The 27,614-nt window shown below is 46.4% G+C and overlaps 3 protein-coding genes across 3 annotated transcripts; 2 read left to right on the plus strand and 1 right to left on the minus strand.

The window, feature by feature from the left end:
* Nucleotides 1-142: 142 nt before the first annotated feature.
* Nucleotides 143-4,676, minus strand: CIB3 (calcium and integrin binding family member 3). The gene is made up of 6 exons (XM_038163638.1): nt 3,687-4,676; nt 3,334-3,368; nt 2,457-2,568; nt 2,006-2,153; nt 1,089-1,284; nt 143-612 (listed from the first exon to the last, which is right to left on the minus strand). The coding sequence occupies exons 1-6, from the start codon at nt 3,735-3,737 to the stop codon at nt 591-593; spliced, it is 564 nt and encodes a 187-aa protein (XP_038019566.1). The 5' UTR covers nt 3,738-4,676; the 3' UTR covers nt 143-590.
* A 415-nt stretch (nt 4,677-5,091) lies between these two features.
* Nucleotides 5,092-6,679, plus strand: FAM32A (family with sequence similarity 32 member A). The gene is made up of 4 exons (XM_038163646.1): nt 5,092-5,248; nt 5,372-5,510; nt 5,594-5,647; nt 5,803-6,679. The coding sequence occupies exons 1-4, from the start codon at nt 5,172-5,174 to the stop codon at nt 5,869-5,871; spliced, it is 339 nt and encodes a 112-aa protein (XP_038019574.1). The 5' UTR covers nt 5,092-5,171; the 3' UTR covers nt 5,872-6,679.
* Nucleotides 6,680-6,956: 277 nt separating this feature from the next.
* Nucleotides 6,957-16,417, plus strand: AP1M1 (adaptor related protein complex 1 subunit mu 1). The gene is made up of 12 exons (XM_038163625.1): nt 6,957-7,103; nt 7,581-7,737; nt 8,084-8,151; nt 8,637-8,767; nt 8,909-9,056; nt 9,437-9,563; nt 10,257-10,399; nt 11,085-11,156; nt 12,225-12,383; nt 13,009-13,134; nt 13,345-13,420; nt 14,328-16,417. The coding sequence occupies exons 1-12, from the start codon at nt 7,062-7,064 to the stop codon at nt 14,348-14,350; spliced, it is 1,272 nt and encodes a 423-aa protein (XP_038019553.1). The 5' UTR covers nt 6,957-7,061; the 3' UTR covers nt 14,351-16,417.
* The last annotated feature ends 11,197 nt before the right edge of the window (nt 16,418-27,614 follow it).

Below are 27,614 nucleotides of genomic sequence, written 5' to 3' on the forward strand. Positions count from 1 at the left end.
CTATTCATGATTTGTGTGTAGGGAGCCTGGTGGGTGTGGAAAATAGGAGATTTCTGAAAATGGAGAAGAGGGACAGGACCTGGGGCAGACTCTTTTGTCTCTAAACTATGCTGACTTCATTGTAAATCCTGCACCGTGGGAGAATACTTCAGGAATTGATTCACTGGACCATTTATTAAAACCATAAATAATCAGAGGACTTATGTTTTTGAAATAAAGGGATTTTTTTTTACTGGTTAAGGCATTTTTGGGTGAATTTTTAGAGGTTATAGTTTGATACAAGTTTCTTTACTACCAGGTGGTACCTGAACTTTTAAAAAAGTACTTCCCTTCTGACTGTCCAGGCCAGGTCTGCTCTAGCTGAGGGTGAGGAGTAGACATTTTGCTAGATTACAGGGAAAACCTGATGAAGAGCTTAATGAATTGTTCCTTTTAAAGAGATAAATGAAAGACACTATTCTGAGTGGTTCAGTTACCAGAAGTTGTCCTCTTTGCCCCTCTCATCTTGTGCTCCCATGGCTGGTAATCACAGGTGGAGTGAGAGTTGTTCAAAGTCCCAGCAGCACTCCCATCCCCGTGGCTGACTAGATTTAGATTCGAATATGAAAGGTGCTGTTAAAAAAAAAGGAAGCCGTGATCACTTCTGCATCACTGTTTAAAGGATTTACTACAGTTAATTGTAGGACTCTGTGATAAACTGGAAACTATTTTTGAAAAGAGGGGGTACATTAAATAAATGCAAGATTTGAGTGCTGGTTTGTGTAAGAGTGCCTCAGAAACCACATTAACACTATGTTAAGCACTGAGTGAGCAGATCTCATACATTTATCAATGCAGCCTAAGTGCTAATGCTAACTTTTTGTTACAAGGACCTTCTATCATGTAATAAGTACTTGGGAAGTTCAAAAGCAAGTCAAGAAGCCTCCAGGCTTTTTCAAGCATCTATTTTTGCAGTGGGCAGCTCTGCTAGAACCTGCCCCGGAAGAGTGGTGATCTGCAAACACTGAGGAGATGTAAACACACACTTCAGAGGCTTCTGAAAGGGAAACGGAGAGAATTTTGTGCTAGAAATTAAAAGCAAATATTACCTGAGGAAATCTGGAGCTCGTACAATCATATGCTGAAAGTCTGCCAAGGACAGCTTGCCATCGTTGTCCACATCAGCCTCGTAAATCACCTTTTCACACACAAGGCTGACTTCTTCCGGGGTCAGTTCATTTCGGGTTAATTTGTTAACAGTTTTCTCCAGGTCTGATTTGCATATGTAATCATCATTGTTGAAGTCTGACAAAGGAGACAAAAGTCAACATTTTACGTGGTTGGTTGCCAAGACCCAATAGAAGGGCTTGGTTCCCAGGCTGTGGTGGATTTTTATCAGTAAAACTCTCAAATCAGAAATGAAGTTACCTCCATCTATTTGTAAAAGAAATGAGTTACAAAATAAAAAATCTCTTCATTTCTCCTTTTCATACATAAGGGTAACAACTGTCAGTAGTTTAATGGCTAAACATAGCCCAGCCATCATTAAATCATTCCAAGGTTGTGTTGGTCTGATACACTGTTTGTCTTTAGCTGATCATAAAGAAAGTAACTGGAAATATACATTTAAAAAAAATCTTTACATTTGTCCTTGGGAAAAAAAAAGCCTGCAGTGTTCTTCTCTGCCTCTACCTCCCAAATTCACCCTACAGATTCACGGGGAGCCAAATCCCCTGTGCTGTACTTTTCCAAGCAGCCCCTCAGACGCAAATATTTCTTAATGTTTATCAGCTCTTGAAAACTGCAGGTAATTTCAAGTTGTAAATTTGGTAGTAAATCTTAATACCAAATAAATTAGAGACAAAAGGATAAAGAAAACCAGAAGTTTTTAGAGGAGGGAGAGCAAACATTCAAGTGCAGTTAAAATGGTAACTTGAAGTCATTACGCCGACAAAGCGAGGATTTTGCAGCCCCACATGAAGCTCCAGGATTTCCCCCACTTACTTTTTATGCATGTCTCACTCACCATAAATTTTAAAAGCATAATAAGCTTTCAAGTCTCGGGGAGCCATTTCACTTAGCACAGAAAACATGTCCAAAAAATCATCCAAAGTCATGTTGCCGTCGCCGTGCTCCGAGAACACCTCAGCTATCCGCTGGCGGAATGGGTTGTCCTGGGAAACAGCACAGGAGCAAGGGAATTTTTGTTGAAACACCTTTTTTTTGGCAATTTCTCCCCTTTCTGCCTGTAAGTTCTTGTCTAATGCTGTGTCAGAAGCAGACACAGCCGCACCCAGTTTAACCTTTGTGCTGTCTCAGCGTGTTTTCTGGGAATTACTAGAAGCTTCCAGAAAGACTTTTAACTTTGATAGCCCAAATTTCTCTCTGTGGCAGCCTCCCAGCAATTAGTCGTGGATGAATTATTCAGAAAGGGTAGATGAAACTGAAATGTGTCACTCGAGTCGTGTGCTCGGTACCTTGAGCTCTGGCATGCTGCCGATGAGCTCGTAGGGCAGTGTCACGGCTGGTTTGTCCGAGTAGTCAAGGGGAACGAGCTGCGGGGCCAGATCTCGGTACCTGTGGAACAGCCTGAGACACAGAGAAAGGCTCGTTGGCTCTTGAGACTCCTGGTTGTTTGCTTTTCCACCTCATTTTCACGCTTTGCATCCATTACCAGATGAGATCAGACACTCAGGAACAGTTAGTTTGTTTTTCTTGGAACAAACAAGCAACATAATGTAACTGGTGAAAAATACCAAGCTTCATTACAGAACTGTTTGGTGAAAACGCTCACAGGGACATGCAGCCAAACCCTTAGGAGACGAGAACAAGTTCATGTTTTCAGTGAGGACTCTCAGCCCCACCTGATCCTGCCTTTATCAGATCCTTTGGCCAGAGGTGAAATAGGGAGTTCAGTGAGGCCCGGGAAAAATGCGACTTGCAGCAGCAGTGTAATCGTTTACAGGAAAACATGAAGAAAACTTGACACAATCATTAAAGTTTTCATAAACCAGCAAAGCGTTCCAGAGAACAACAGTACTCTTTGCAGCATCTGTCTGAAAACCCTGTGAGAGAACCGTGGATGTCGCCGCCACTGAGACGTAATTCTTACATTTATTTCTAATAAATAAAGAGGGACTAGTACGTAAATACAAAATTTAGAATCCTGACTCAGTTTAGGATAGGGTTTGTAAATGAAAAAAAGCCAACAAGAATGCTCAGATTGCCCCACAGCATCAATTTAAATTTGAGTAAACCCATTTAAAAATATTTTTAAAATACATTATCCCATATGTAACCTGCCTTTACAGCAATCTCTGCCCTTTTCTCACAACGTGCATACAGAAGACTCACCTCAGAATTTCTTTCCTGGTGAAAAATGTGCAGTCCTATGAAATAAGAAAAAGCATAACACGAAATGACAGCTTTTAGCATGCATTGGCCCAAACTTTTTCCATGCAGTGACTGCAGTGAAGCCATACTGTAGCATATGTATAAGCATTAAAGATTTCTTTCTGGCATTCAATTAGGCATATCTTATAACCCTTCCTTTTGATGTAAAAATCAAACTATGTTCCTAAAATCTTTGCTGCAATTCAGTACGTCTACTTACTAATTTTTAAGATATGTTGTTTTAAAAAAAACCCAACAATACCTTTGCCATTATTCAACGTCCTGCCCAAAGAGCCATTTAGTTTGCTTTATACCTGATAGGCATCCAGTTGCTCTTGAGTGAAAATGGTTTGCTTGTTGCCCATTTTGAGCTGGGAATACTGACTCTTGTCAGCTCTTTCCTCAAAGGCACCTTTAAAGGTCGCCTGGATATTCAGTTATTAAAAGCTGCAACAATGAGGCTCAGGTACAGCAGAGGATCAGGTAACCAACTTCTCCAGGCTGCAAAGTATCATAATAGGAGCATTTCATCAAATCTTTAGTGTGGCTGCTTGAGGCTCTTATCCAGCAGCATTCACCCGTCTCCTGTGTGCACCACGAAGACTCGGGTTACAGGATTTAGCCAAATAAGTAATAGCTGCTCATTAGTGCCCTTCAGCTGCAGGTAGACCCAGTGGACCCTGCTTTTTCATGCCTTCAGATACGGTGAATTAACTGAAAAGTGTTAGTAGTGTTTCCCTTCTTTAAAATTTAACACCAAATGATGGAAATTGGGTAGCCTCTCCTCCTTTCCTTCTCACGTTTTATAGGGTCAGAATTATAAAGGTTGGAAAAGCCCTTTTAGATCATGAATGCAGCACTGCCAAGGCCATCGCTATACCATGTCCCCAAGTGCCACATCCACAAGTATTTTGAACACTTCCAGGGATGGTGACTTCACCACTGTCCTAGGCAGCCTGTGCCAGCATTTTCCTTTAGTGCACCCTGTTAAAATACACTAATGCTGATGGCAGCTTGTACTGGAGGTAGCACCCATCAAGTCCACTCACTCCCTTTCTTCTGCATCATCTGCTGATGTATGTTACTATTAATTAATGGTTGTTAGCATGACGTCCATCCATTCTGACACATACAGGGCCTTTACACTGAAAAGATGTGTGAGTGTCTAGTTCATACTATACCGGAGGGGCCGCTCCCCCTCACGGAGGCGCAGGGCGGCTCACGGCTGCCTCGGGTCCCCTCACGGAGGCGCAAGGCGGCTCACGGCTGCCTCGGGTCCCCTCACGGAGGCGCAAGGCGGCTCACGACCGCTTCGGTTCCCCTCAGGGCAGTGCAGGACGCCTCACGGCTGCCTCGGGTCCCCTCACGGAGCCCCGGGCGGGGCTCGTTCCCGCTCCCCCTCACGGAGGCGCAGGGCGGCTCACGGCCGCCTCGGGTCCCCTCACGGAGCCCCGGGCGAGGCTCGTTCCCGTTCCCGCTCCCCCTCACGGAGGCGCAGGGCGGCTCACGGCCGCCTCGGGTCCCCTCACGGAGCCCCGGGCGAGGCTCGTTCTCGTTCCCGTTCCCGCTCCCCCTCACGGAGGCGCAAGGCGGCTCACGGCCGCCTCGGTTCCCCTCAGGGCAGCGCAGGGCGCCTCACGGCTGCCTCGGTTCCCCTCAGGGCAGTGCGGGGCCCCCACGGCCGCCTCGGTTCCCCTCACGGATCCCCGGGCGGGGCTCGGGCGGGGCTCGCGCGGGCCCGGCCCCGGCGGCGCCGTTGCGGCGGGGCCGGCAGGGGGCGCGGGCGCGGCCGTTCGGCCATGGCGGATTACGAGGCGGTGCAGCGCGGCCCGCTGCGGCTGAAGGGCAGCGGCGGGGCTCTGGGGGCCGGCAAGCGGTGAGGGGCGTCGGGGGGGAGCCGGGGGGAGAACGGGGGGCGGCGAGGAGGGGCCGGGAGAACGGCGGGCGAGGAGGGGACACCCAGCCCCGGGGCTGAGCGCTGACCGGGCGCTCCCCGCAGGAAGAAGAAGAAGGCGAAAGACAAGGCCCAGATGCTGGAGCAGATCGTGAGCAGCAAGAAGCAGGAGGAGGAGAAGAAGCGCGGGCTGGACAAGCGGACCCCGGCGCAGGTGGCCTACGAGAAGATGCAGGAGAAGCGGGTAAGGCTTTAAAAGCCCCGTGAGGCCGCGGGTGAGGGGGCTGCGGGGGCCGCGGGTAACCGGCTCTTGTGTGTCTCCTGCAGCAAATGGAACGGATCCTGAAGAAAGCGTCGAAAACCCACAAGCAGCGAGTGGAGGTGAGCCAAAGCATCCCGAGCTCCTCGGGCCGGCCTGTTTATCGTTGGGCTGAAGGAGCTGTTCCGCCTTGCCAAGCACAGGCCGGGACGCCGGGGAGGTTGTGGTTCAGCTTGGCGATGTCAGCACCCGTTCTCTTTCTGTTTCTCTCCCGCAGGACTTCAACAGGCACTTGGATACTCTGACCGAGCATTACGACATTCCCAAAGTCAGCTGGACTAAATAACCGGGCTGCTTTTCACGGCTCTGGAGCTGGAGTTGTGTTTTGTTTGTATCAAGCAGGGTTGCCATGTAAATCTGTCTTTTCTCCATATTGTCTAATACATCTTCTGAGCTTTTATGACTTTATACTGTCTTATTTTATAGACTTGTTATTTAAAACCAAACGTGCAGCAATGTCTCCTCTGAGCTGAGGAGCTCTGGTTTACGTCGATGCAGAGGGCTCATTTTTCTTAGTGTTTATAGAGAGATTAAGGCCAAAACTAATTACTGCGAGCCAGATGGAAAACATTTCTTTATTTCTTTGGTTCTAACAGTTCTCCCTTTTTGAGGTGAAGAGTCTGACAGGCTCACATTTAAGTTTCTCTCTGAATTGTATAATTACTTTCTATCAAGTTCTGTCAGAGGCCACGCTGCAAAATGTGAAATATGTAAAATTATTTTAGGAAAGGATATTCTTTGGTATTTGATCTTTGTATACTTTCAAGCCTAACCAGCAAGAAGGGAGGCTTAATCCATGAAAGAGAGCAGCCAACAAGCTCTGAGTGATGTCCAAGTTTTGATGTGCTGGATTTCTGGGATCCCAGCGAGCATCCAGGCTTGTGCAACTCTGAAATAAATGATCAGTGTGTCTCTCGGGTGTGTAATTACTGGCTTGCTGTAACAGCACCGGGTGCTGAATCCGATTTTTGTGGAAAACAGTATCATTTGTGTCTTGAGAATCAACAGTATCATTCCTGTCTTGGGCTCTCTCAGAGGGGTCTGCTGCGCCTTGTAAATTCGATGTAATTTATTAAAACGCTGCTTTCATCCCTTTTGTGGTGCTGATATACGCATGAAATCGGGAGTGTGGAGTCTGATTCTTGCCCCTGAGGGCTGGCCCGTCCCCTGACGTTCGAACTCCTGCCGCGCGCTTCGCTCGGGATATCGTTCTTAACCGAACGAGCTTCCGCCGCGGGCGCCCTTGAGCGCTGGTACCCGGCGTGCGTCCGGGGCCCCGCCCGCTCCCGGGGCTGTGCCGGCGGTACCGGGACATCCCGGGGGAGCACGCCGGCACTATTTACCGGCCGATTCGCGCGGTGTCCCTCCGCCGCAGGCGCGGGTCGCTGCGCGCAGCCGCCGCGCGGCGCGGCCGTCACTTCCCGCGGAAGCGGAAGCAGCGGCGGCGGCGGCGGCGGGCGCGGCCCGGCCGGGGCGATGTCGGCCAGCGCCGTCTATGTGCTGGACCTGAAGGGGAAGGTGAGGCCCGGCCCGCCTGGGGCTGCGCCGCCGCTGGCAGGGCTGCGGGGCCGCGTTCCGCCCGCCGGGCTGCCAGCCCCGGCTCAGCCGGGCGGGGACGGGGCGGTTGTGGCCTGTGGCCCCTCGCCGGTAGGGCTGCGGCGTGAGGCGGCAGCCCCGGGGTCATTCACCGCTGTTGGAGCTGCTTTGCCTCACAGGAGCTGCGTGTTTTCCTATCCTAAAATCGCTGTTAGAGCGTGAGCAGGAATAGGGGGAGGATAGGTCTGGAAAATACTGATACGTGACTTTGCACTTGAATGTTGGTGTTCGCGTTCTGATCGGCAAAGTATTTCGGCCTTGTGACTTGCAGGTGTAAATGCAGAGAGGCTCGAGGGAAGCTGGATGGTTTTAGAAAGGCCTTTCAAGCATTTGTGTGTCTTGCACGATAACGCCCTTATGAAAAAGAAAAAAAGAAGCATTCGGTTGCTTTCTTTATAGGTTCTGATCTGTCGGAATTACCGTGGAGATGTGGACATGTCAGAGGTGGAACACTTTATGCCAATCCTTATGGAGAAGGAAGAGGAGGGGACACTTTCTCCTATCCTAGCGCACGGGGGAGTTCGTTTCATGTGGATCAAGCACAACAACCTGTATCGTATCCTTGGTGCTGCTGGCGTGCCCAGGCTGCCTGCTTTGGTTTCTTTCACGTCAAAATGCAAAGTGGTATAAAGGGGCAATATTCAGTAAAGTTGGTTATATTAAATAAGGGGTTTCTGTGCTTTACAGATGCACCAGCAGCATAAGGGTCCAAAAAAGTGTTTTAATTTTACTCTAATGAATGATTTCCTGAATGTTTATCTCCCTGTCTCCTTAGATCATACACGCTGTTAAGTAGTTAATGCATAATTCTTCCAGGCCTCTATTTGCCAAAAATTAGGCTTTTTAAAGTGCACTTAGTAAACTTTTTTTAAAAATGCACATTCCTGAACATCCTTTTTCAGTTGTTGCAACTTCTAAGAAAAATGCTTGTGTATCACTGGTGTTTTCATTTTTATATAAAGTAGTTCAGGTGAGTACATTTCAGGAGTGACCTTTGTGTTCTGCCTAAGTAGAAGTGCTTTCACATTTTTAAGGACTTCGCTGATAGCATTTTTAGTTTATATTTGATTATTTTGTAGAATCTTGTTAAGGGCACTGATATTTTGTATCTGTGTGGGCAGAGGATGGGGCAGGGTGCTGTAATAGTTACACAAGACCTGAGCACCCCGAGGAGGCTGTGAATCGGTGCATGATCCAAACACAGATCCTGTGCCTGCTTCATCTATACCTGTTGAGAAAAATACTTTCTGCAGAATAAATATTTTTCATAACAGTTTCTTCTGGGATTAATTGTGGTGGTTTCCTGGGGCTGATCTGAGCAGAGTGCTGTTTGGGAAGTCTGGGGTTTGAACTTTGCAAGATTCTTGGTTTAGATGCAGGGATGCCTTCTGCATGTGCTGTGCTGCCTCAGTTAATGTCCTTCTTCCCCCTCTCCCTCCTCTTGTTGCATTTCAGGTTTTTTCTGAATATTTCAAGGAGTTGGAAGAAGAGAGCATTAGGGATAATTTTGTTATTATTTATGAGTTGTTAGATGAGCTTATGGATTTTGGTTATCCACAAACCACTGATAGTAAAATTTTACAAGAGTAAGTATCGCTCACCAGTGACAAAGCCCTTGGAATGTTTTGAGCCTTTTTCCATAGGCAAACAAATGTTTTGGTGTGTTCTAATTATCAAAACCGTGAATTTTGGTTTTTTTTTTCCGTGCCAATTCCGTGGTTGTGAAGGTACATCACTCAGGAAGGCCACAAACTGGAAACTGGAGCCCCACGCCCGCCTGCCACTGTCACAAACGCTGTTTCATGGAGGTCAGAAGGGATAAAATACAGGAAAAACGAGGTGTTCCTGGATGTCATAGAGTCGGTTAACCTTTTGGTGGGTACCTTGCAGTGTAACTTTCGTGTGAGAATTGAGTAGGAAGTGTTAAAAAGGGCTTTTGGCATGAAAACCTGCAGCGGAGAGTCTGACTGTGGGTGGTGTGCTGTGACACTCGAAGCAATGTAATCATCAAGTTCCCCTGAGGAAATCCAGTGCAAACAATGCTTTAATTGCGTGTATTGCTGATTTTTGGATATGTCCTTTGATCCTCTGTCTCTGCTGCTTCACGTCCCTGATTTAATTCACTCTCCAGGATTAATTCCTCATAAGAAACACATCCAAGAAATCCCAGGGCGTGGGGATAGGGTGGGAGTGTTTCTCGATGTCACAACGTGCCACATCAGAGATGTCTCACCTTCCTCTTCGTCTTTGCTCAGGTCAGTGCCAACGGGAACGTGTTACGGAGCGAGATAGTTGGATCCATTAAAATGAGAGTTTTCCTCTCGGGAATGCCGGAGCTGCGCCTTGGCTTGAACGACAAAGTTCTCTTTGATAACACAGGCCGTGAGTGCTGCACTGTCAGGATAACCATCACAGATGCTAGCTGAGGCCTGAGCTTTGGGAGGCCTGGGTAGCATGGTGATCACAGAACCATGAAGGTGGAAAAGCCCTCTAAAATCATGAGGTCCAGCTGCTGAGCAGCACCACGTGTTCAGCACTGAGCCGTGTCCCCAGCTGCCACATCCACAGGCCTTTTGAACACTTCCAGGGGTGGAGACCCCACCAGTGCCCTGGGCAGCCTGTGCCAATGCACGGCCCTCCTTTCAGTGAAGAAATCTCCCCAAAATATAACCTAAACCTCCAGTGGCACAACTTGAGGCCATTTCCTCTTGTCCTGTCCTGTGTTGCCTGGGAGCAGAGCCTGACCCCCACCTGGCTCCATCCTCCAGAGTGAGAAGGCTCCCCCTGAACCTACTTTTCTCCAGGCTGAGTCCCCCCAGCTCCCTCAGCTGCTCCTTGTGCTCCAGCCCCTTCCCCAGCTCCGTTTCCTTTTCTGGACACACTCCAGCCCCTCGCTGTTGTCCTTGTGAGGGGTCCAGAACTGATCACAGGATTTGAGGTGGCTGAGCAGTGCCCAGCACAGGGGCACAGTCACTGCCCTGATCCCAGAAAGCTAAAGGAAGGAATGGCAGCAGCTGTGCTGTGCTGTGCTGAGACTTGGGCCGTGCTTTGTGTGACCTGTGTGTTTTCTGCTAGGCGGGAAGAGTAAATCAGTAGAACTGGAAGATGTGAAGTTCCACCAATGCGTTCGTCTGTCTCGCTTTGAAAACGACAGGACCATCTCCTTCATTCCACCCGATGGAGAGTTTGAGCTCATGTCCTATCGCCTCAATACCCACGTGAGTCTGGAGCTTTGCCTTTTTAAAATGAGAGTGGCTTAGATTGTAGCCTCAACAGCTTTCCCTCCTTTTTAATTTTTTTTTCTCTTAAAACTTGGGCAGCACATGGGTTTTTGAGTCAACTGTGAACAGCAAAACTTGGTGCTCACTCCTCCTGGAGGAAGAAGGAAGTTGAGATTTCACTTAGCAATAAGTCTCTGTATTTTCAACTGCTGTTGAAACTGTTTTTGAAACACTATGTTTTTAATCTAACTACGTAATGTCAGTATAATTAATTGTGCTTGCTAACAACAGTATTTATGTCACTCAGTTTTATTGGAGTATGCCAGCCATGGTGATAAAGAAAAGTCAAAAAATTCAATCTAGAGAAGGTCTATAGCAAAGAAATAGTTCAGTCCCTAGTGTGTAAAACTATCAAATATTTTCTGATGCAAGTGTTTGTTATTAGGGATTTATCTGAGACATACATTTTTAAGCCCATAATTATTGTACATTTGCTCATTGATATATCAGTGCTTGCTCATTTGTATAATTATTTCTTTAAAAACCACAATTCTGTCATTTTGAATACCCCAGGCTGCATTTTCCATGTGGTTTCACGTATTGAGTGTACTTCGAAGGAGAAGGAACATTTTAGTGCCTCTGTCAGTAAACTCAGAGCTGTGCTGTGTTCTTTCACCACCAGGTAAAGCCCCTGATCTGGATTGAGTCTGTGATTGAGAAGCATTCCCACAGCCGCATCGAGTACATGATCAAGGTCAGGCATCCTTAAATAATTATGGCTCATTTTAGTCTTCTTTTGTTTGTTTTCATAGCTTGGTGAGCAGTTTATGCATTTTTGTACAAGTGTTCAGCATTTCCATGGGACTCAGATGATGGGCTGTTTGGGGTCACTATTTGATGTGGTGGTTTTTAGGGCAGTCAGGACCTGGTGAAGGGAAGGAGGGATCTTGATTCTATTTTAGAAGGCTGGTTTATTATATTAAGATATATATTGCATTAAAAAAGACTATATTATAATTATACTATAAAAAACAAAGAGAAAGATTTATTAGAAGGTGAGATAAGAATAGAAAGGAATGAATAACAAAGTTCTGTGATTCTCAGAAAGTCTGAGAGCTGCTGCTTCTTTGATTAGTCAATAAGTAAAAACATCCTACGTTGATTAATTAAGAAAGCACTTACTACATTCCACAGCAGCAAATAATAAATGGTTTACACTTAAAGCTGAGACACTCTCAGCTTCTCAGAAGAAGAAAATCCTAGCAAAGGGATTTTCATAAAACATCATAACTACACTTGGATACCTCTGAAGACTTCATTTGTCAGCATGATCTCAGTTGCAGTTCTACTTCTTGGGGTTGGGGTGGAGCTGTGTGTCTCACAGCTCTCTGAGCTCACCAGCATCATGGAAATACTTAGACCCTGCTTTATTCTGCTTTATCACTCTCTGCAACTTCCTGAAGGGTGGCTGTGCTGAGCTGGGGTCAGTCTCTTTCTCCAGGCAACAACAGACAGAACAAGAGGGTGCAGTCTCAGGCTGCGCCAAGGGAGATCCAGGCTGGAATTAAGGAGGAAGTTTTTCACAGAAAGAGTGGGCAAACACTGGAATCATCTGCCCAGGGAGGTGGTGCAGTCACCATCCCTGGATGTGTTTAAAAACAGCCTGGATGTGGCACTGGGTGCCATGATCTAGTTGAGGTGTTAGAACATGGGTTGGGCTCGATGATCTTAAAGGTCTCTTCCAACCTAGAAAAATTCTGTGATTGCTTTTCTTCTTTACTTTTTTTTTTTTACTTCTTTACTGATTGCTTTTCTTCTGTAGGCAAAGAGTCAGTTTAAGCGTCGATCAACTGCCAACAATGTGGAGATTCACATCCCAGTTCCAAATGATGCAGACTCGCCAAAGTTTAAAACCACTGTTGGAAGTGTCAAATGGGTTCCAGAGAACAGTGAAATTGTCTGGTCCATTAAATCTTTTCCAGTAAGTTGTTCCAGTTGTTTTTTACTCTTACCACCAAAGAGTGTAATAATTACTTAACACTAATATTTCATTCACATTTAGACTCTGCCTAAAGCAAATCCTGTCGGTATCACACAAGTAGCAGTGGACTCCTCCTCTTTTTCCATGGATGAAAGATTGGAACTTGCTAATAAATGTTGTTTATATTTGTTTCACTTGGATATTTTTTCAGAACCCGGGCAGAGAGCAGATTTTTGAGTGATGTCTCTGGGTGGTGTAATCCTTGGCCTGGCTTTAGCAGCAGCTGCTTGAGTTTTGTCAGGCTCTGCTTCTTGGGTGGTTCCATGAGCATGAGCTCTGTCCACTGCTGATGGTGTGATAGTGCAGCTGTGTGTCACTATTTAATCTGAATTTTTGCGTATGAGGCTGGAAGAAAATGAATTATGCCTCAGGCTGGATCTGCTTTTTTTTTTTTTTTTTAAGGATTTTTAAAATAAAAATATGTGTCACTTTGAAACCCTGGAGAAAAGCTGCAATAAACACTGGAGTTCAGCAGTTTGATGTTAAGGAAACTACTTGTATCATTGCAAATTTTTTATTATTTTTTTGTTTCAAGAAAAAAAAAACAATTGTCCCTTTTGGATAGGGTGGAAAAGAATACCTGATGAGAGCTCACTTTGGACTTCCGAGTGTCGAAGCTGAAGACAAGGAAGGAAAACCTCCCATTAGTGTAAAGTTTGAGATTCCCTATTTCACCACTTCAGGAATCCAGGTCAGTGTTTGAAAACAGAAATGCTGATAAATTCACATGCTGGGCTCTAAGACACGAGGTGTTTCTCATCTTGATGATCCCTGTTCAGTTTTATCCACGAGACAGATTTTTACCCATGAAAGGGGCAGGTTTTTTGCTTTTCTTTTTTTGCTGAATGCTGCTTGGTCAGCATGGGAGGCTTTATATCTTACAGATCTTTTTCTTTTCCAGGTTCGTTACTTAAAGATCATTGAGAAGAGTGGCTACCAGGCTCTGCCCTGGGTCAGGTACATCACCCAGAATGGAGGTGAGAGGAAGGGAATACTTTGTTTCTCCAGAATACACCTACAAATCGAAGCTGCTGGTTTTGAGTATGAGCTGATCTGGGTTAGATACACGGGAATTAAACACTGTTTCTTTTCTAATCCCCTTTTTGGTGTCTAATGAAAGACCCAGTGGGCTAGAGTGGTAATGCTGTTCGAGTGTTTTCTGGCTGAGCTGGAATTTGGTGAATTTACAAACAAACACGTCATTAGCAGTGTGCTCACACATCTCATTCTGCCAGCTTTAAAATGTATGAAGCACTGGCTAGTACCAAATACCAGACTTTCAGCAAGCAGAAATGGTGGGGTTTGGTTTTGTTGGGGTTTTTTGTTGCTGTGCTGGTATTGTTCTTGTCATTTTCGGTTTGTTTTTTTTGTTTCTATTTTTCTAAGTTATATTTTTCTGGCGTTTAAGCGTGACTGCCCACAATTGCCTTGCTTCTCATGGCCATTCTAAGCAAAGATTTGAGTTTATTTTATAGAATTGTTGAATCCCAGACTCGTTTGGCTGGGAAGGGACCTTAAAGCTCATCTTATTCCACCCCTCCCATGGCAGGGACACCTTCCACTGTCCCAGGTGCTCCCAGCCCTGTCCAGCCTGGCCTTGGGCACTGCCAGGGATCCAGGGGCAGCCCCAGCTGCTCTGGGCACCCTGTGCCAAGCCTGCCCACCCTGCACAGGAAGAATTTATTCCTCATATCCCATCCAACCCTTCCCTCTTTCAGCTCAAGGCTATTCCCTCTCAGTGTTTTATTGATACTTGCATCTTCTTTTATTAATATATATTACTACAAGAAGGTATTTTATCACTTTATCCCAACTTGCTGCTCTGCTTTGAATGAGACTAATTACTAAAATTGCATTTTTGTTGTTTTTTTTTCTCTTTTACAGACTACCAGCTCCGGACACAGTAAAACACCTCACAGGCACCACAGACAACAAACCTTCAGGCCTAGAATTCATTTGCAGAAGCTTCTGTGGTCCTGAGAGATGTGAATGTTGTTGCCAAGGGTCTCGTTTCTGCAATCTTGGATTGACGGAAGAAAGATTGGAAACGGATTGATTTCAATAATGTGTTTGAGCTTTCTGAACCATTAGTATTGATTGTGTGAATATTTATTTCATTCTTAGAACACGCTGATCTTGCTGCTAAATGCTAAATTACAGTAGGAGTAGCAGTTACATTGAGGAGCCAGGAATCCAGGATGAACCTTGGGAATGTCTTGTCGATGCCTTGTCCGTTACAGTCGCAGAGTTTCTAGTATTTGTATTTTAGGATCCCTAAAGACATTGGCAGCATTATGCTACAAATTAGGGAGATGATTGTGCAATTAAATGACTGCTGAACACGTTGTTGTATTTAGCCCAAGGTATTTATTTTTTGGGTTTTTTTTCTGGGCATTTGGGTGCCTTAACTCATTCCTAGCTGTTAACTTAAAAAAAACAAAAAGACTATGAGTTGAAATGATCTGAATTGCACGGTTTCAAAGGAATTCATCTGAGAGAACAGCTTCAAGCGAAAGGTTTGGAAACAAAAATAGGGGTTTGTTAAAGACTTAAGTTAACTGAGAACAGGAGTAAATGCCTGTGGGAGAGTCTCTGGAAGCAGGATTGCTGCCTCCAGTCAGTCCAAATGCAGGTGAAAGAATTCCAACCTTGTGATACCCCAGGCCTGGAAACCCCCTGCCAACTGACCAGTATTTGCTTTTTCAAATTTCTGTTCATCAAACAAGTTCCCAATTGTCATATGTAGGCACAAAGCCTTAGATTAGGTATTAAAAGACCAAAAACACTTCTAGAGGTAGTGTGATCTGGTAGGAAGATTGGCTGTTCATGATTATTTTTCCAGATAACAGTAATATACTCCAAGCTCTTCCTGGAAGTTACTGAATAAGAAGAGGCCCGACAAAAATACAGTTGCCATCTTTCTTCCAGCTTGCCTTTTGTGTTAATTTAGGGCAAATCCCCTTTTTTGCTATAGTTTGCTAGAATTGTTTGACTTCATTTGCCCTAAGGAGAGATGTTTTCTTTCTCAGTCTTTTCCGTTTGTTAACAGCTGTTACTGTATCTTCCTGGCAGAATGAATAACAGTTTGCAATGTTATTCTTAAAGGTATTATATTTTTTTTACATGCCATTTCATTTTTTTTTCTCAGAAGCTACCATTGGCATGGGTGTACATAGTTTTTTTGGGTTTTGGTGAGGTTTTTTTGGGTTTTTTTTTCAGGAAAATTGTGACGGTTATCAGTATTTTCTTTACACAACTTCTAGGATGTTTTAGCTTGAATTTAGTACTCCTGAGAGGTGCTAAACTTACACCATCCAAATCGAAATATCTATTGTCTGCAGATGTGATGTGATAATACACTGTGTGCAAAGTTCTCCACTGGTGGGAGAGGCCAGGAGAGTCCACAGAGAGTGAGAAGGTATTTCAGTCCCTGTCCTCACTGAATCCTTGTGGACTGTACCCAGACACACCCGTGTGTGCAATTAGCCAAAAATCAGCTCAGCTCCCCAGGCTGCAGCTGCTGTGACATCACAGAAGACTTGCCTCAGGAAATCTAATGTCTGGTGGTGGTTGGCAACAACCTCACACCCAGTTTTTGGCAACCATGGGTGTGGACAGGTGTATTCTGGCTCTGTCACCCAAAAATCTTGATGTTGAAACGGAATCATCTTGTTCAAGATTTCAGTTCCACTGCTCATTTTCATTTGAACAATTAAGCTCACGACTGGACTAAAACCTTTTCTATTCTAACTGTAACTGGTTGACAAATCACTTTCTGCTGACTTTATTTTTCCAAGTGTTTGCTCTAATTATGCCTGTAAAATGTGACTCTCCATCTTTGTTTTCCTCTTGAAGTTCGGATCTTGTGGACCAGAACCATGTTTTCTCCTGTTCTGTTGCAGTTTGACTGTTCTGATGATGGGGCATCAGCCATGCTTGTCCAGAAGGAAATAAAGGCAGAAAGTCCTCTTTGACTCAGTTGTACTTTGCCTGATTCTTTTTCAGTTTGATCACAGAATTTTTCTAGGTTGGAAGAGACCTTTAAGATCATCAAGCCCAACCCATGTTCTAACACCTCAACGAGATCATGGCACCCAGTGCCACATCCAGGCTGTTTTTAAACACATCCAGGGATGGTGACTCCACACCTCCCTGGGCAGATGATTCCAGTATTTGCCCACTCTTATGATCTACACCAGGTAGTAGCTCTGATCTCAGAGTGTGCTCAGCTCTTGAGTGGAACAGAACTTTATAAAAGCAGGCAGTGCTGATATTCCTGATTCGCCTACCAAATTCTGACAAAAAAAAAATTTCACTTTGCTGTTCTCAGCAAATAAAATTGGCCATAAAATTGGTACTCAGAAAGCAAAATTCCCCCCTTCCTTTTCACCCGCTCGTTGTTACAATGGGGGTGCACAGGCAGCAGGACAGAAACAAGGGGAGTTTTATTCCAGCACCTGCTCTCCTGCAAGGAGGCCACGTTTGGGTGGGACACAAACCTCCCTGGGAGGGTGGGGAGGCCCCTGGAGCCCTGGCAGTGCCCAGGGGAAGGTGTCCCATTTAGAGTGAGATGGGCTGTAATATCTCTTCCAACCAAACTGCTCTCTGATCCTTCGAGTAATTTTTTTCCCCACAAGTTTTGTTCTTTGACTGCTAAATCTTTGTCTCGCTGAACGTCGTTCTCTGCTTCATGTGGTAAAATGTAAATGTCTTGGTTTGCCGCCGTGTTATAGGTAAGTGCCTAACACAAAAGACTTTTAAAGGACAATTTGCGTGTTTGAAGTGTCTCATCTGTGTTTTAGCTCACTATTGCGGCGGTCTGCAGGGCAGGCAGGACTTGGTGAAGGCAAGGAGAGATCTTGACTCCATTTCAGAAGGCTGGTTTATTATATTATGATATATATTACATTAAAAAAGACCACACTATAACTGTACTACAAAGAACAGAGAGAAAGATTCATCAGAAGGTGAGACAGGAATAGAAAGGAATGAATAACAAAGTTCTGTGACTCCCAGAGAGTCCCAGAGCTGCTGCCTCCTGGATTGGCCACCAAGCAGAAACATCCCACACTGAGCAATGGAGGAAGCACCTGCTGCATCCCACAGCAGCAGATCACAAATTGGTTACACTCGAAGCTGAGGCCCTTCAGCTTCTCAGGAGAAGAAAATCCTAGCAAAGGGATTTTCACAAAATATCACAACTCCAGCTCGCTCTGGTTTCGTAGCTGTGTTGGCAGCTGGCTGGAGATGCTCGCCTCAGGAGCATTCCCGGTCCCTTTGTTCCTCTCCGTTAATTGCTCACGATCAGATCGTTCGTTCCTCTCCGTTAATTGCTCACGATCAGCTCGTTGTCCATCGGGCAGTTGGAGTCGCTGCCGGTGCGGGTGTGCAGCGGCGGGGCCGGTGCCGGCAGGTGGCATCCCGGGCACGCCGCTCCCGGGGCGGACCCGTGCGAGCCCTGCGAGCGCCGTGTGCCCAGCGTGCCTCGATTGGCTATTTTAGTGACTCCGAGTGCATTTACAACCACCCAAAACATGTCATTAAATTATTTTTTTTAGCCTTATGCAGTGTGATTTTTTTGGGTTTTGTTTTTTGGGTTTTTTTTTGGTTTTTTTTTTTTTTTTTGAGCTGAGCAACTTCGCAATTTACCTGGATACTTTTTATTATTTTTATTATAACATTCTTATTTCTTGCTTTTCCTCTCGTGTGGCCGATACTGGTGCTCCTGCGAAGTGCAGGTGCCAAGGGAAGGGAGGAGCCGGTGCAGCACCCCAGGAGCAGCTACTCGGGCTTGTACACTGCTGCTGGACATTGCCAGGGCACAAATTAAACCTCAGCCGGTGGTCTGAAAGCTCCCATGTGATACAATAGTAAAGAAAAAAAAAAAGAGGACCTTTTCACCCCCACACACGTGATAAGCTCTAGGGAAAACAGTTTTGTCTCAATAAATTAAGCCAGAACCTAGTTCCCAATCAAGTAAAATGAGCGCCTCAGAAAAGCTTCATTCCACCTTGGTCTTCAGCTGAAGAGTCTTTTGTTACATGTTTTTAAGGTTTTCCTGCTCTTCCTTCTCTCTCAACAGTTTTTTTCTGCTGGAATTCTCTTTGGACTGCTTATATTTGCTTCCCAATTCTAGTCTGTGCTGGTTTTGTTTATAAACCATCCTCACACATAAAGAGGGGTCGTGAGACTTTATCTGGAGTAGATTTGCCTCTGGTTAGGAGATTGCACCTGTTTATTTCTGACTTTATTCTGTGAAAACAAAAAGGCTAAACCTTGGCACCTCTGTCTTTATCTAGTGCCAAAGGCAGTGTTGCAATATGTTCAGTGCTTTTTTTTCCCCTCTGTGGTCGACACCCACTGCTGTTTGTAATTTCAGCAGCCCTGGCATGGCGAGGGTTGATGGCCTTGCAGAAAACAGCGTGAGAGAGCAAAGTTAAGGGACAAGATGAATAATCTTAATTGCCACGGTAATTAACTATACAACTATGTTATTTACGCTACAGGAGAAGTCAAGATGTAAACAAACAATTGTAAAAGTTTTGTTTCCGCGGACTTTTGTGCAGTTCAATGTGTTCTCCAAGTCGTGCCTTCCCTAGACACGGATAAAACTTGTTTCTCCTGCAGTTCCTGCACGTTGTCTTGACTCAGCACTTGTTAAAGCACAGTTACAGCTCACTGCAGGCAGATGCAGGAGATTCCCTTGTGTAGCTACTGGAATTAGTGACAACTTTGGGTTTTTGGGAGCTCCAGCCCAGGAAGGACACAGACCTGTTGGAGCAAGTCCAGAGGAGGCCACCAAGGTGATGAGAGGGATGAAGCAGCTCTGCTGTGAGGAAAGGCTGGGAGAATCCCAATTCCAAATTTTTGGAGTGACCTCACTGTGACCTCCCAGCATCTGACAGGAGCCCCCAAAAAAGATGGAAAGAGACTGTTCCTAAGAGCCTGGAGTGACAGGAGAAGGGGCAACGGCATCACCCTGACAGAGAGAGGGTTTCGATTGGATATTAGGAAAAAAAAATTGGTTTTGAGGGTGGTGAGGCCCTGGCACAGATTGCCCAGAGAATCTGTGGCTGGCCCATCCCTGGGATATTCAAGACCAGGTTTGATGGGGCTTGGAGCAACTTGGTCTAGTGGAAGATGTCCCTGCCCGTGGCAGGGGATAGAACAAGATGGGTTTTGAGGTCCTTGTACGTTTCCTGCGTTGTGACTGTGACCTCCCAGGCTTTGGCTGTGTGGGGATCAAGGTGTGGATCGAGTGTCATCCCTGCTCTGGGCAGCAGCACATCCGGCTCCGTTCCTTCACACCAGCTCCCAAAGAGAAAGATGTAGGGATTTTTTTGGAGATAGGAGTTGCAGCTAAACTCGGGTCTGTATTTGTTCTCCTGAAAATGAAGGAGTGCTGTTTTATCAGGACGTGTTCTGGACTAAGTTCCCAACAATTGGTGCGAACAGCCATCTGAAACTGAGACCTTCCACAGCCCTGCAACATCCACAGAAGATTAAAGCCACTTTTCCCACTCCAGCTGTTCTCCTGCTCTGCGATTGTTGACAAACTCATCAAACCAGAGGATTTAGATAATTCTGAGTTTAACATCAGAAATTATGCCCAGCTTATAACCTCTTCTCATCCCGTTCCTCCTCCACACTGCACCTCTTTATGTCCATCTGCTCTCAAGTCCTGCCCCGCAGCACTGCATCAGGGAAACTTCATTTTGCTGTCGGTGGAATTACTCTGAGTTACTCCCAACAAATCGTGGACTGGATCACGGAGCCTCCAAGTTTGTTTGTGGGCTGATGGTCAAACAAATAAACAGAAACAGGCCTGAATCAAATGACCAGCAACGTGAAGAACAAGACGCTCCTAGAGTCAGCGTGCTGGGCTACTGCCCGTTCTGGAGAAAGTTTTGTAGGCTTAGTTCAAATCTTGGCTGTGGATTTGTACCTTGGATCAAAGTTTTGTTGCAGGCCCTTCTCCAATATAAAGCAAAGAAACATAAAACAACAAATATCTAGCGAAATCCAAACACAATCTGCTCTATGTTATGCTACAAAAATGAATGAACTCTGCCTCCCACCCACTCCCACTGTGACTTGCTGTGAATAAGCACCACTCAAAGGAAACCACTGCAAGAAGTTCTGCCTCTTTCCAGCAGGAATAACAATGGAGCAAGGAAGAATGCTGACTAGCTTTAGCTCTGCTGTTCCAGTTGGGCAGGTGTAGGTGAAGAGCAATGGGGTGTTTAAAAGACCACACTCACTCTTTGCACTGAACTGAAGCCCAAATATTCAATCTATAGGCTTTATATGCAATTATAAGGCTTTAAAAATGATTGGTTTTTTTCTCCTACTAAACTAGGAAAAGCCCTTCTCCATCCTTTTCAAGGAATGTCCTATACCTCATCTGAGAATTTCTTAGACCATCTGAGGCAGCATGGTGGTTGCACCCCGGATTTTGAGGGATAGAAGAAAATCTGGGGAAATCAGGCACACAGGATAAACCCATGCATTTGTTATTTGTGGATCTTCAAGCCACTGGGTTACAGGCCACTTCTGTACTCGTTGGATTTCAGGGACAGCTTTGCAGAGTAATTCTTCATGGGCAGACTGGATTGCACTGGTGAGAACTGGGTGTTGCTCCAAATCAGAAAGAGGGCAAATCTTGATCTGCATTTTCCCACTTCAAGCAGTTAAAGAGGTCACAGAAGCTGCTGCTCCTCCCCAGCAGAGAATGAAGAATTCAGCTCTCCCACCAAGTTCAGAAGCAAGCAGGGGCCCTGGGTTTCCTGCAGTATCAAGATTTAGGGGGGTTTCTATAAACTGTGGCAAAGATCTATTGGATGGTGGGTGTAGGAGATCTCAAATGTGTGTAGGAATCAGCTGGTTATTGAGAGGCAACACAACACCCAAATTCAGGTGCAGTTCTGTGTTTTCACTCCTGGAATGGTGCTCCAAGCTGTACCTGTCACTGCTGCTGCCCGGCCAAGGAAATGGGACAAAACTGCACGGACAGGAAGGGTTTGAAGAAATATCAGTGTAAAAGTTGAGGGGGAAAGCTTGAGGGAAAGGATAATGAAGGAGGATTGTTCAGAAACGCTGACATTGTAAACAAATGAAATCTGCTTTTTCATCTTCAAACACAAAAAAACAGTCTATAAAGTTGAAAAGGAGCATGTTTTAAATGGACAAAAATTACTGTTAGTGTAGAATTCCACCTTTGCACAGTATTTGTTTAGAAAAGGACTTATCAGTCAAGCGCTGCCCTGCATCAGAGGTAGGAACCTGTTGCTCCTTGAGCTGAGCTCCCCTCCATGTTTCAGCCACCTCTAATTACTCCCTGACCAATAAGGAGCGCATGGCTGCAGAACAAGTGTTTATTTTCTTGCTTGCTTATTTATTCAAACAAAAGCACAAGAAGAGAGGCTTCTGCGTGTGGTGGACTCTGCAATTGTTCAAGTTTCCAAGAGGTCACAAGGGTGCCAGATAACATTAGCAGCTAAGTGCTGTGTTGTCCTGTTGTGTTATCAACAGGAAACATCTTTACCAGCACAGGAACTACAGCTTTGTAATTGGCCTGGTGCAAGAACATGACAGTATTTTCTCATCCTATCAGGGCTCGGATATTTTGGGAACTGGTATATAAAGCTTGCAGCACACAGTGTCTCTCGGACATTGGGAACAGGTTCATGTCAGAAATCAGTGTGCTTTGCTATTTTAGTAGTTGCTATAGTTGCAGCATGAATTTTCTTGCCCTGCGTGGCTCAGGATGGTATTTCATTACAGTCCATATGTGTATTTTTATTATTTGAGTGCAGATGGACATGTTTAAAGGAATTAATATGGTGATATAAGCCTTGTAAAGAAGCCTTTAGCACATAAACAACAAATCCATAAATCATATCAATGCAGGCCATGTTTAGCTTTCATTAAATACTCATAGACTTCTATGGTGCAAGATTGAGCTCTATCCAAGCAAATTTCAGACTCACTGGATGATAAAATGTTGTATTTGGGCTCTGAAATGAGCAGCGTTCTGCATGATCCATGTGTTGAACAGAACAGCCCTTCTGCCTCACACAGTTAATGGCAAAAAAAGTGCAGTAACGTCTGTAACTAGTGTTAGATCAGAGCAAATGGTGCTTCAATGGAGCTGTAAAGAGCCCTTCTGGAAGGGGGCCAATCTTGCAATTAATATTCTGTATGGAATTACACCACTTGTTGATTATAGCAAGCCTCGCTTGGCCCATTTGATAAAGCTGGAGTGGGTTTTTCCACAGCTGTTGTCAGTGTTTTCATCCAAAGTAACTGTAACTACCAAGAAGGAAAAACTGCAGCCCCAAACACACAGCCTGAGGATTGCCCACACTTTTCCTAAAAAGTGCATAATGAGAAATTCTAATAACTTGAGGGCCATTTTGATCCTTCAGAATAATCAGGGCTACACAACCTTTAATGCACTATTGCATGCTGCCCTTTGAGAGCTCACACAGCCAGATTTTCTAACTTCCACTCTTATTACAATCCTTCTTAAATGTCTCTTGACATCAGAAATCAAAGGTATCTTTTATATAGAAAATTTTTTTGGTAAATGTGGGCAAAAGGATCATTTTGTTACCAATAAAACCGGCTTCTGCAATGATGAAAGTCAGGATTTTCTTTCCATTTTATTCCATAGAGTACACACTGAAGAAAGCCAACCCAAACTGGAAGTTTGCAGGCTGATTTGAGCACTTCACTGGCTGCAGAGGCTTCATTTGGCCCAGCCTGTCTCAGAACACCCTGGCATCTCCCAGCAGAGCCAGAGCCAGGAGCTGCAGCACTCGGAGGCTCACGATGGCAATGCAAAATTATGTCCCAAACTTATCTCCCACGTCTTGAGTCAAATCCCCAAAATACCAGGGGTGGATGATGACAGGCGTTATTCTGGGGGGGTGACACAGCCAGAGATGGGGAACTAAGAGCTTTTTTCCTCCCTCTTGCTCACTCCTGAAACATGCTGGTGGAGGTGGTGGGAAGGAGGGAACGTTTTGGTTTTCCTGACTGAGGTGTTGGAGTGCCCAAACCCTCTGAGGCAGCAGCACTGGAGCAGCTTTCTCTTTTCCAAGCAGGATTTTGTGACAGCAAAGCCAGAGGGGTTCAGATTAATGAAGTGACTTTTTTTGTAGCAAATACAAGATTTTTTTTTTATTGGGGTGAGAACGTGAATTCAGCAGAGAAAAGAAACAGCAGCTGCAATGCCTGGAAGTCAAAGCAAAGTCCAGCTAGAGGAGTTTGTTTCCAGGAGAGCATTTGTCTGTGTGCAAGCATTTGCTGATAGAATTGATGCAGGGGAGAGCTCGGAGTCCTGTGTGAAGATGGGAAGGAACCTCCACCAAAAAGCACACGTCTTCCAAAAATTGCAGCCCCAGAGCTGCTGCCACGGGTCCTGCCCTTGGGCGTGGGCTCTGCAGGTGATGCTCTCAAGGACTGCGGGAGCTCCTCACCTCCAGAACATCAGCGTAACCCTTCCTAGAGGCTTCTCCCCCTGCTGAGCTCATCAAAGCTCTTGCCCTCACAACACCACCACCTCCACAGTCAGTTCAAGTTTCCTGCAGGTGCCGTGGGACATCCCCAGCCGTGACTCCCCACACGCTGAGTCAAGGCACAGCGCGGTGCGGAGGGAGGCTGGGCTGCTGCAGGATCATTTCTGCTCTCGGGGAACCTCTCACCCACGTTTCCTGCATGAATCCTGGGTGAGAGTGCTGTCTCTGCGAGGGCAGGGGAAAGCCGGTGTGTGGGAAAGTACGGTGGCACATGGCACCAGAAATGCTCTGCTCCCTGCCCTCCATCCCCACCCGCAGCTCTGAATGCTGCCTCATTTTGAGCTCCAGGTATTTTTCCCTTTCCCCTCCAGGCCATTGCTCCCCCTGTCCTTTGCCATATGGGTCAGAAGCTGCTGGCTTGGTGCTTGTGTGGGGGATGCTGGCCTCACGTCTCCTGGCTCCTGACCATCTCCCCTCCCCGTGGCCACAGAGGGAGAGAGAAAATAAATGTTACAGCTGCTTTTCCCTGCATCCATCGAGCAGTTCTGAAGGGAGGCTCTCAGCTGTTTGTGGCCCAGCATTTAATGGTGCCCCACATGGTTCAGAGCCATTAGACAGCTCCATCAACACAGGAGAGGTTTAAATACCACATTGTGGGTTCAGGACCATGTCGGGGCACAGGAGGAATGAACAGATCAGTCATGATCAATCACAACTGTCACCCACAATGAATTTCCTCTAAGATCCTATTCCTGGTCGTGTCCAGATATTCCAGAAGGTTATTTGGCCAGCAGGGCACTGCCCTGAGCCCGTGTCCTGTGAAGCCCAAAAAGCAGAGCTTAAAGGACTTGGGGTGCACCTGCTGGAGCCTGGGGAGTGGGCCACGACTGAGCTGTGCCAAGCAAGGATTCGTGCCTTGGTGGAGCCAGGCAAAAGGGGCTGCTGGTTCCTGGAGGTACCAGTGAGGTATCTGATGCCTCAGGTTTGGCTTTTCTATTTTTCACATTCTGTGCTGCTTTAGTGTGTGGGGCTGGGTTCACATCAGGGGATGCTGAGCTCTCTGCACAGAGCAGGGAGACAAAACAATTCCTGCTCCAGCTGGGTACCAAGGACAAATGATCCAAAGCTCAGCCCAGGAGCACCAACAGCGTGGGCTGAGGAGAGAAAAACAAGCAGGGTGGGAGTGCCTGGGCTAAAGCTGGAACTGGACAATGAACTGCAAGGTGCAAATGGAGCAGAACTGAGCCAAGGCAGAGACCCCGGGAGTGCTCGTGCATTTTGGGACCATTTGGGTTCATCTTGGGTGCAGCCCTGGCTGGGCTCTTGTGCTGCCCAAGGTGGGTCCATTGAGGCCTTTTAATGAATCCCTACTTTATAACTCTGTCGAGGCTCTGCTCTAGCTCAGCCTTCACAAGGCAGAAGTTCAGAGCCGGCGGTGAAGGAAGCGTGAGCACAGCTGCCCTTGGCTGTGAGGAGGGTGAGGCATCCTCCCCAGAGTGAGCAAACCAAGCCTCTGCAGGGCTTGGAGAGGCTGCAAAGCGTGTGGGCAGCACCCTCAGGGCGCTGAGGTGCCTGGGGCTGTGACTCTTTGCTTCTCTGGGTTTTTGGGTGGCTCCGCCACCGCTTTTATCTTGGTCTGCCACAGGGGAAGGACAGTTGTAGCTAATTCCCACGGGCCTGAGAGGGCAACAGTGAAATAAATTGGAAAGCCTCCTCAGAGAAAGGCAGAGAACTAGTGCTACCGGCGTGGCTGAAAGTGAAAGGGCTGAAGGAGCCTTTGGCCCACATAGAGAGGGAACCATCTTCTTGTTTTTCTGATACTCTTGAAAAGAGAGAAACAGCTGCTTTTCATTTTCTGTGTAAAACAGCACCCGCCAGTGCCAGGGCTGCTGTCACAGCCCCACCATGCTGCATGGAGCTGGGCTGAGCCCCTGTCTCAGGGGTATTGGGGGCACCACTCAGCAAGAGCAGGCACGGTGGTGGGAAAATGGCCTGAATTTTAGATTTTATTTAAAAAACCTCACCATATATTCAGTTTGTTTGGAGGCTATTGCCTTTTTAGCCATTGTTAGAATGAAAGCAGTTGGGCACATAATAATTCCCACACTGTAGCACTGAACCTCTGCCCTAACAAAGAGCCATCACTGAGCATGGTGCAAAGGATAAATTAACTTCTTCTGTTATTCCGTTGAAAAAATACACTCTTGCAGCCCTCTGTAAAAATACCTTCGGGCAAAACAGATTATTTTGACTTTGGACAACATCATTCACGAAATGCTACGCCACAAGTTTGGTCTGAAGGAAACCACACATGATTTGACTCTTTTTATCTTAAATCGGCGGCGGAGAGCTCGGTGCGGTTACAGTTCTCCTCATTTCTCAGAAGAGATGATCATATTTAATCATTGTGTCAGTTGGCACAAACACCGTGTTTGTAGTGAAACGCTAAAAAACAGCACGTTTATCTTCCCCTCGATCAAGATTCGTACGATAGAAGCTCTTAACGTTTAAACTCATCAGTAATGAAATGTTTGAAGGGCTCAGCTACCCAGCTTGTTTACTGTAGCTTATTTTAAAGAATGGTCTGATCTCTCCTGCCTAATATAACAAATACAGCATCAGTAATCTCCACCCAAGGGCATTCATTCCTTGGCAGGCTTCACTTTGGCTCTGAGATATTATTTCTGGACTTCTTTGAGGGAATGACAACTACTAACTTGCTTCACTGAGCAGCGCGTTGCAGAATCCACATTTCAGAATCAGCCTGTAGGGGTTGCCTCACAGCACGTCCTTACCAGCTGCACTGCTGCAGGAGCCAAAAGTCATTTGGAGGGGGAGAGAGGGTTGGAAGAAGACTGTGATTCCCCATCAGAGGGGCCAGAGCGTTTCCTGCAGTGAATCCATCACTTCTGCTGGGAGTGCTGCAGCTCTCGGTGACGCCGGGCTGCTCTGGGTGCTGCTACACCACCCGCTGCTCCTCCTGGCCTGCCCCAACTCGTGTCCTTTCCTTGGCACCAGCTCCTGCCGTGGCACCGAGAAGTCCCAAGCACACAAAAACCTCCCCTGAGCCACAGAGCGAGCAAGAAGATCAGTCCCTGCCCAAAGAGCTCGCTTGTCATTCAGGTTTGCATCCAGGTGGGTTTGTGTCTCTCCTGGAGGGCCAGGGGTCCTCTCCCCACCCTGCACACCACTGTCAGGGACAGCACAGGCTGAGAGCTCAGGGAGACAGGCAATGAGTTTTGTTTGTGCTCAGGCTGCAGTTTCAAAGACGACAGTAAGTTTGAAACGTTGCTTTTCTGTCAAAAAGGCTGTTTGAGCTCTCAGAGAACCAACAGGAGGAGGAGGCAGCTCCGAGTCTCACTGCCTGGCACGCAGAGCTGTCCTGTCCTTCTCCAGGAGCATCTTCCCTGGCCAGAGCAGCACCCTCCAAAGGAAAACAGGAGCATTGCTGATAGTCAGTGTGATTAATACATGCCAGCTCAGCCCAGCTCGGGCGCTGCTCAGCAGCTCAGGGCTGTGGCACCATGGCTTTCGTAGAGCGCTGAGTTTCGGTGGTTTCCAACGACTTGTTCGGTTGATATGAAATTGTGGAGGAGTTGAAAACTCAGCTGTGCTCTAGGCCAAACAGACAAATGAAAAGCCATACGAG

Source organism: Motacilla alba, chromosome 28 (assembly GCF_015832195.1).
Source record: "Motacilla alba alba isolate MOTALB_02 chromosome 28, Motacilla_alba_V1.0_pri, whole genome shotgun sequence".
In the NCBI taxonomy this organism is placed as follows: Eukaryota; Metazoa; Chordata; class Aves; order Passeriformes; family Motacillidae; genus Motacilla; species Motacilla alba.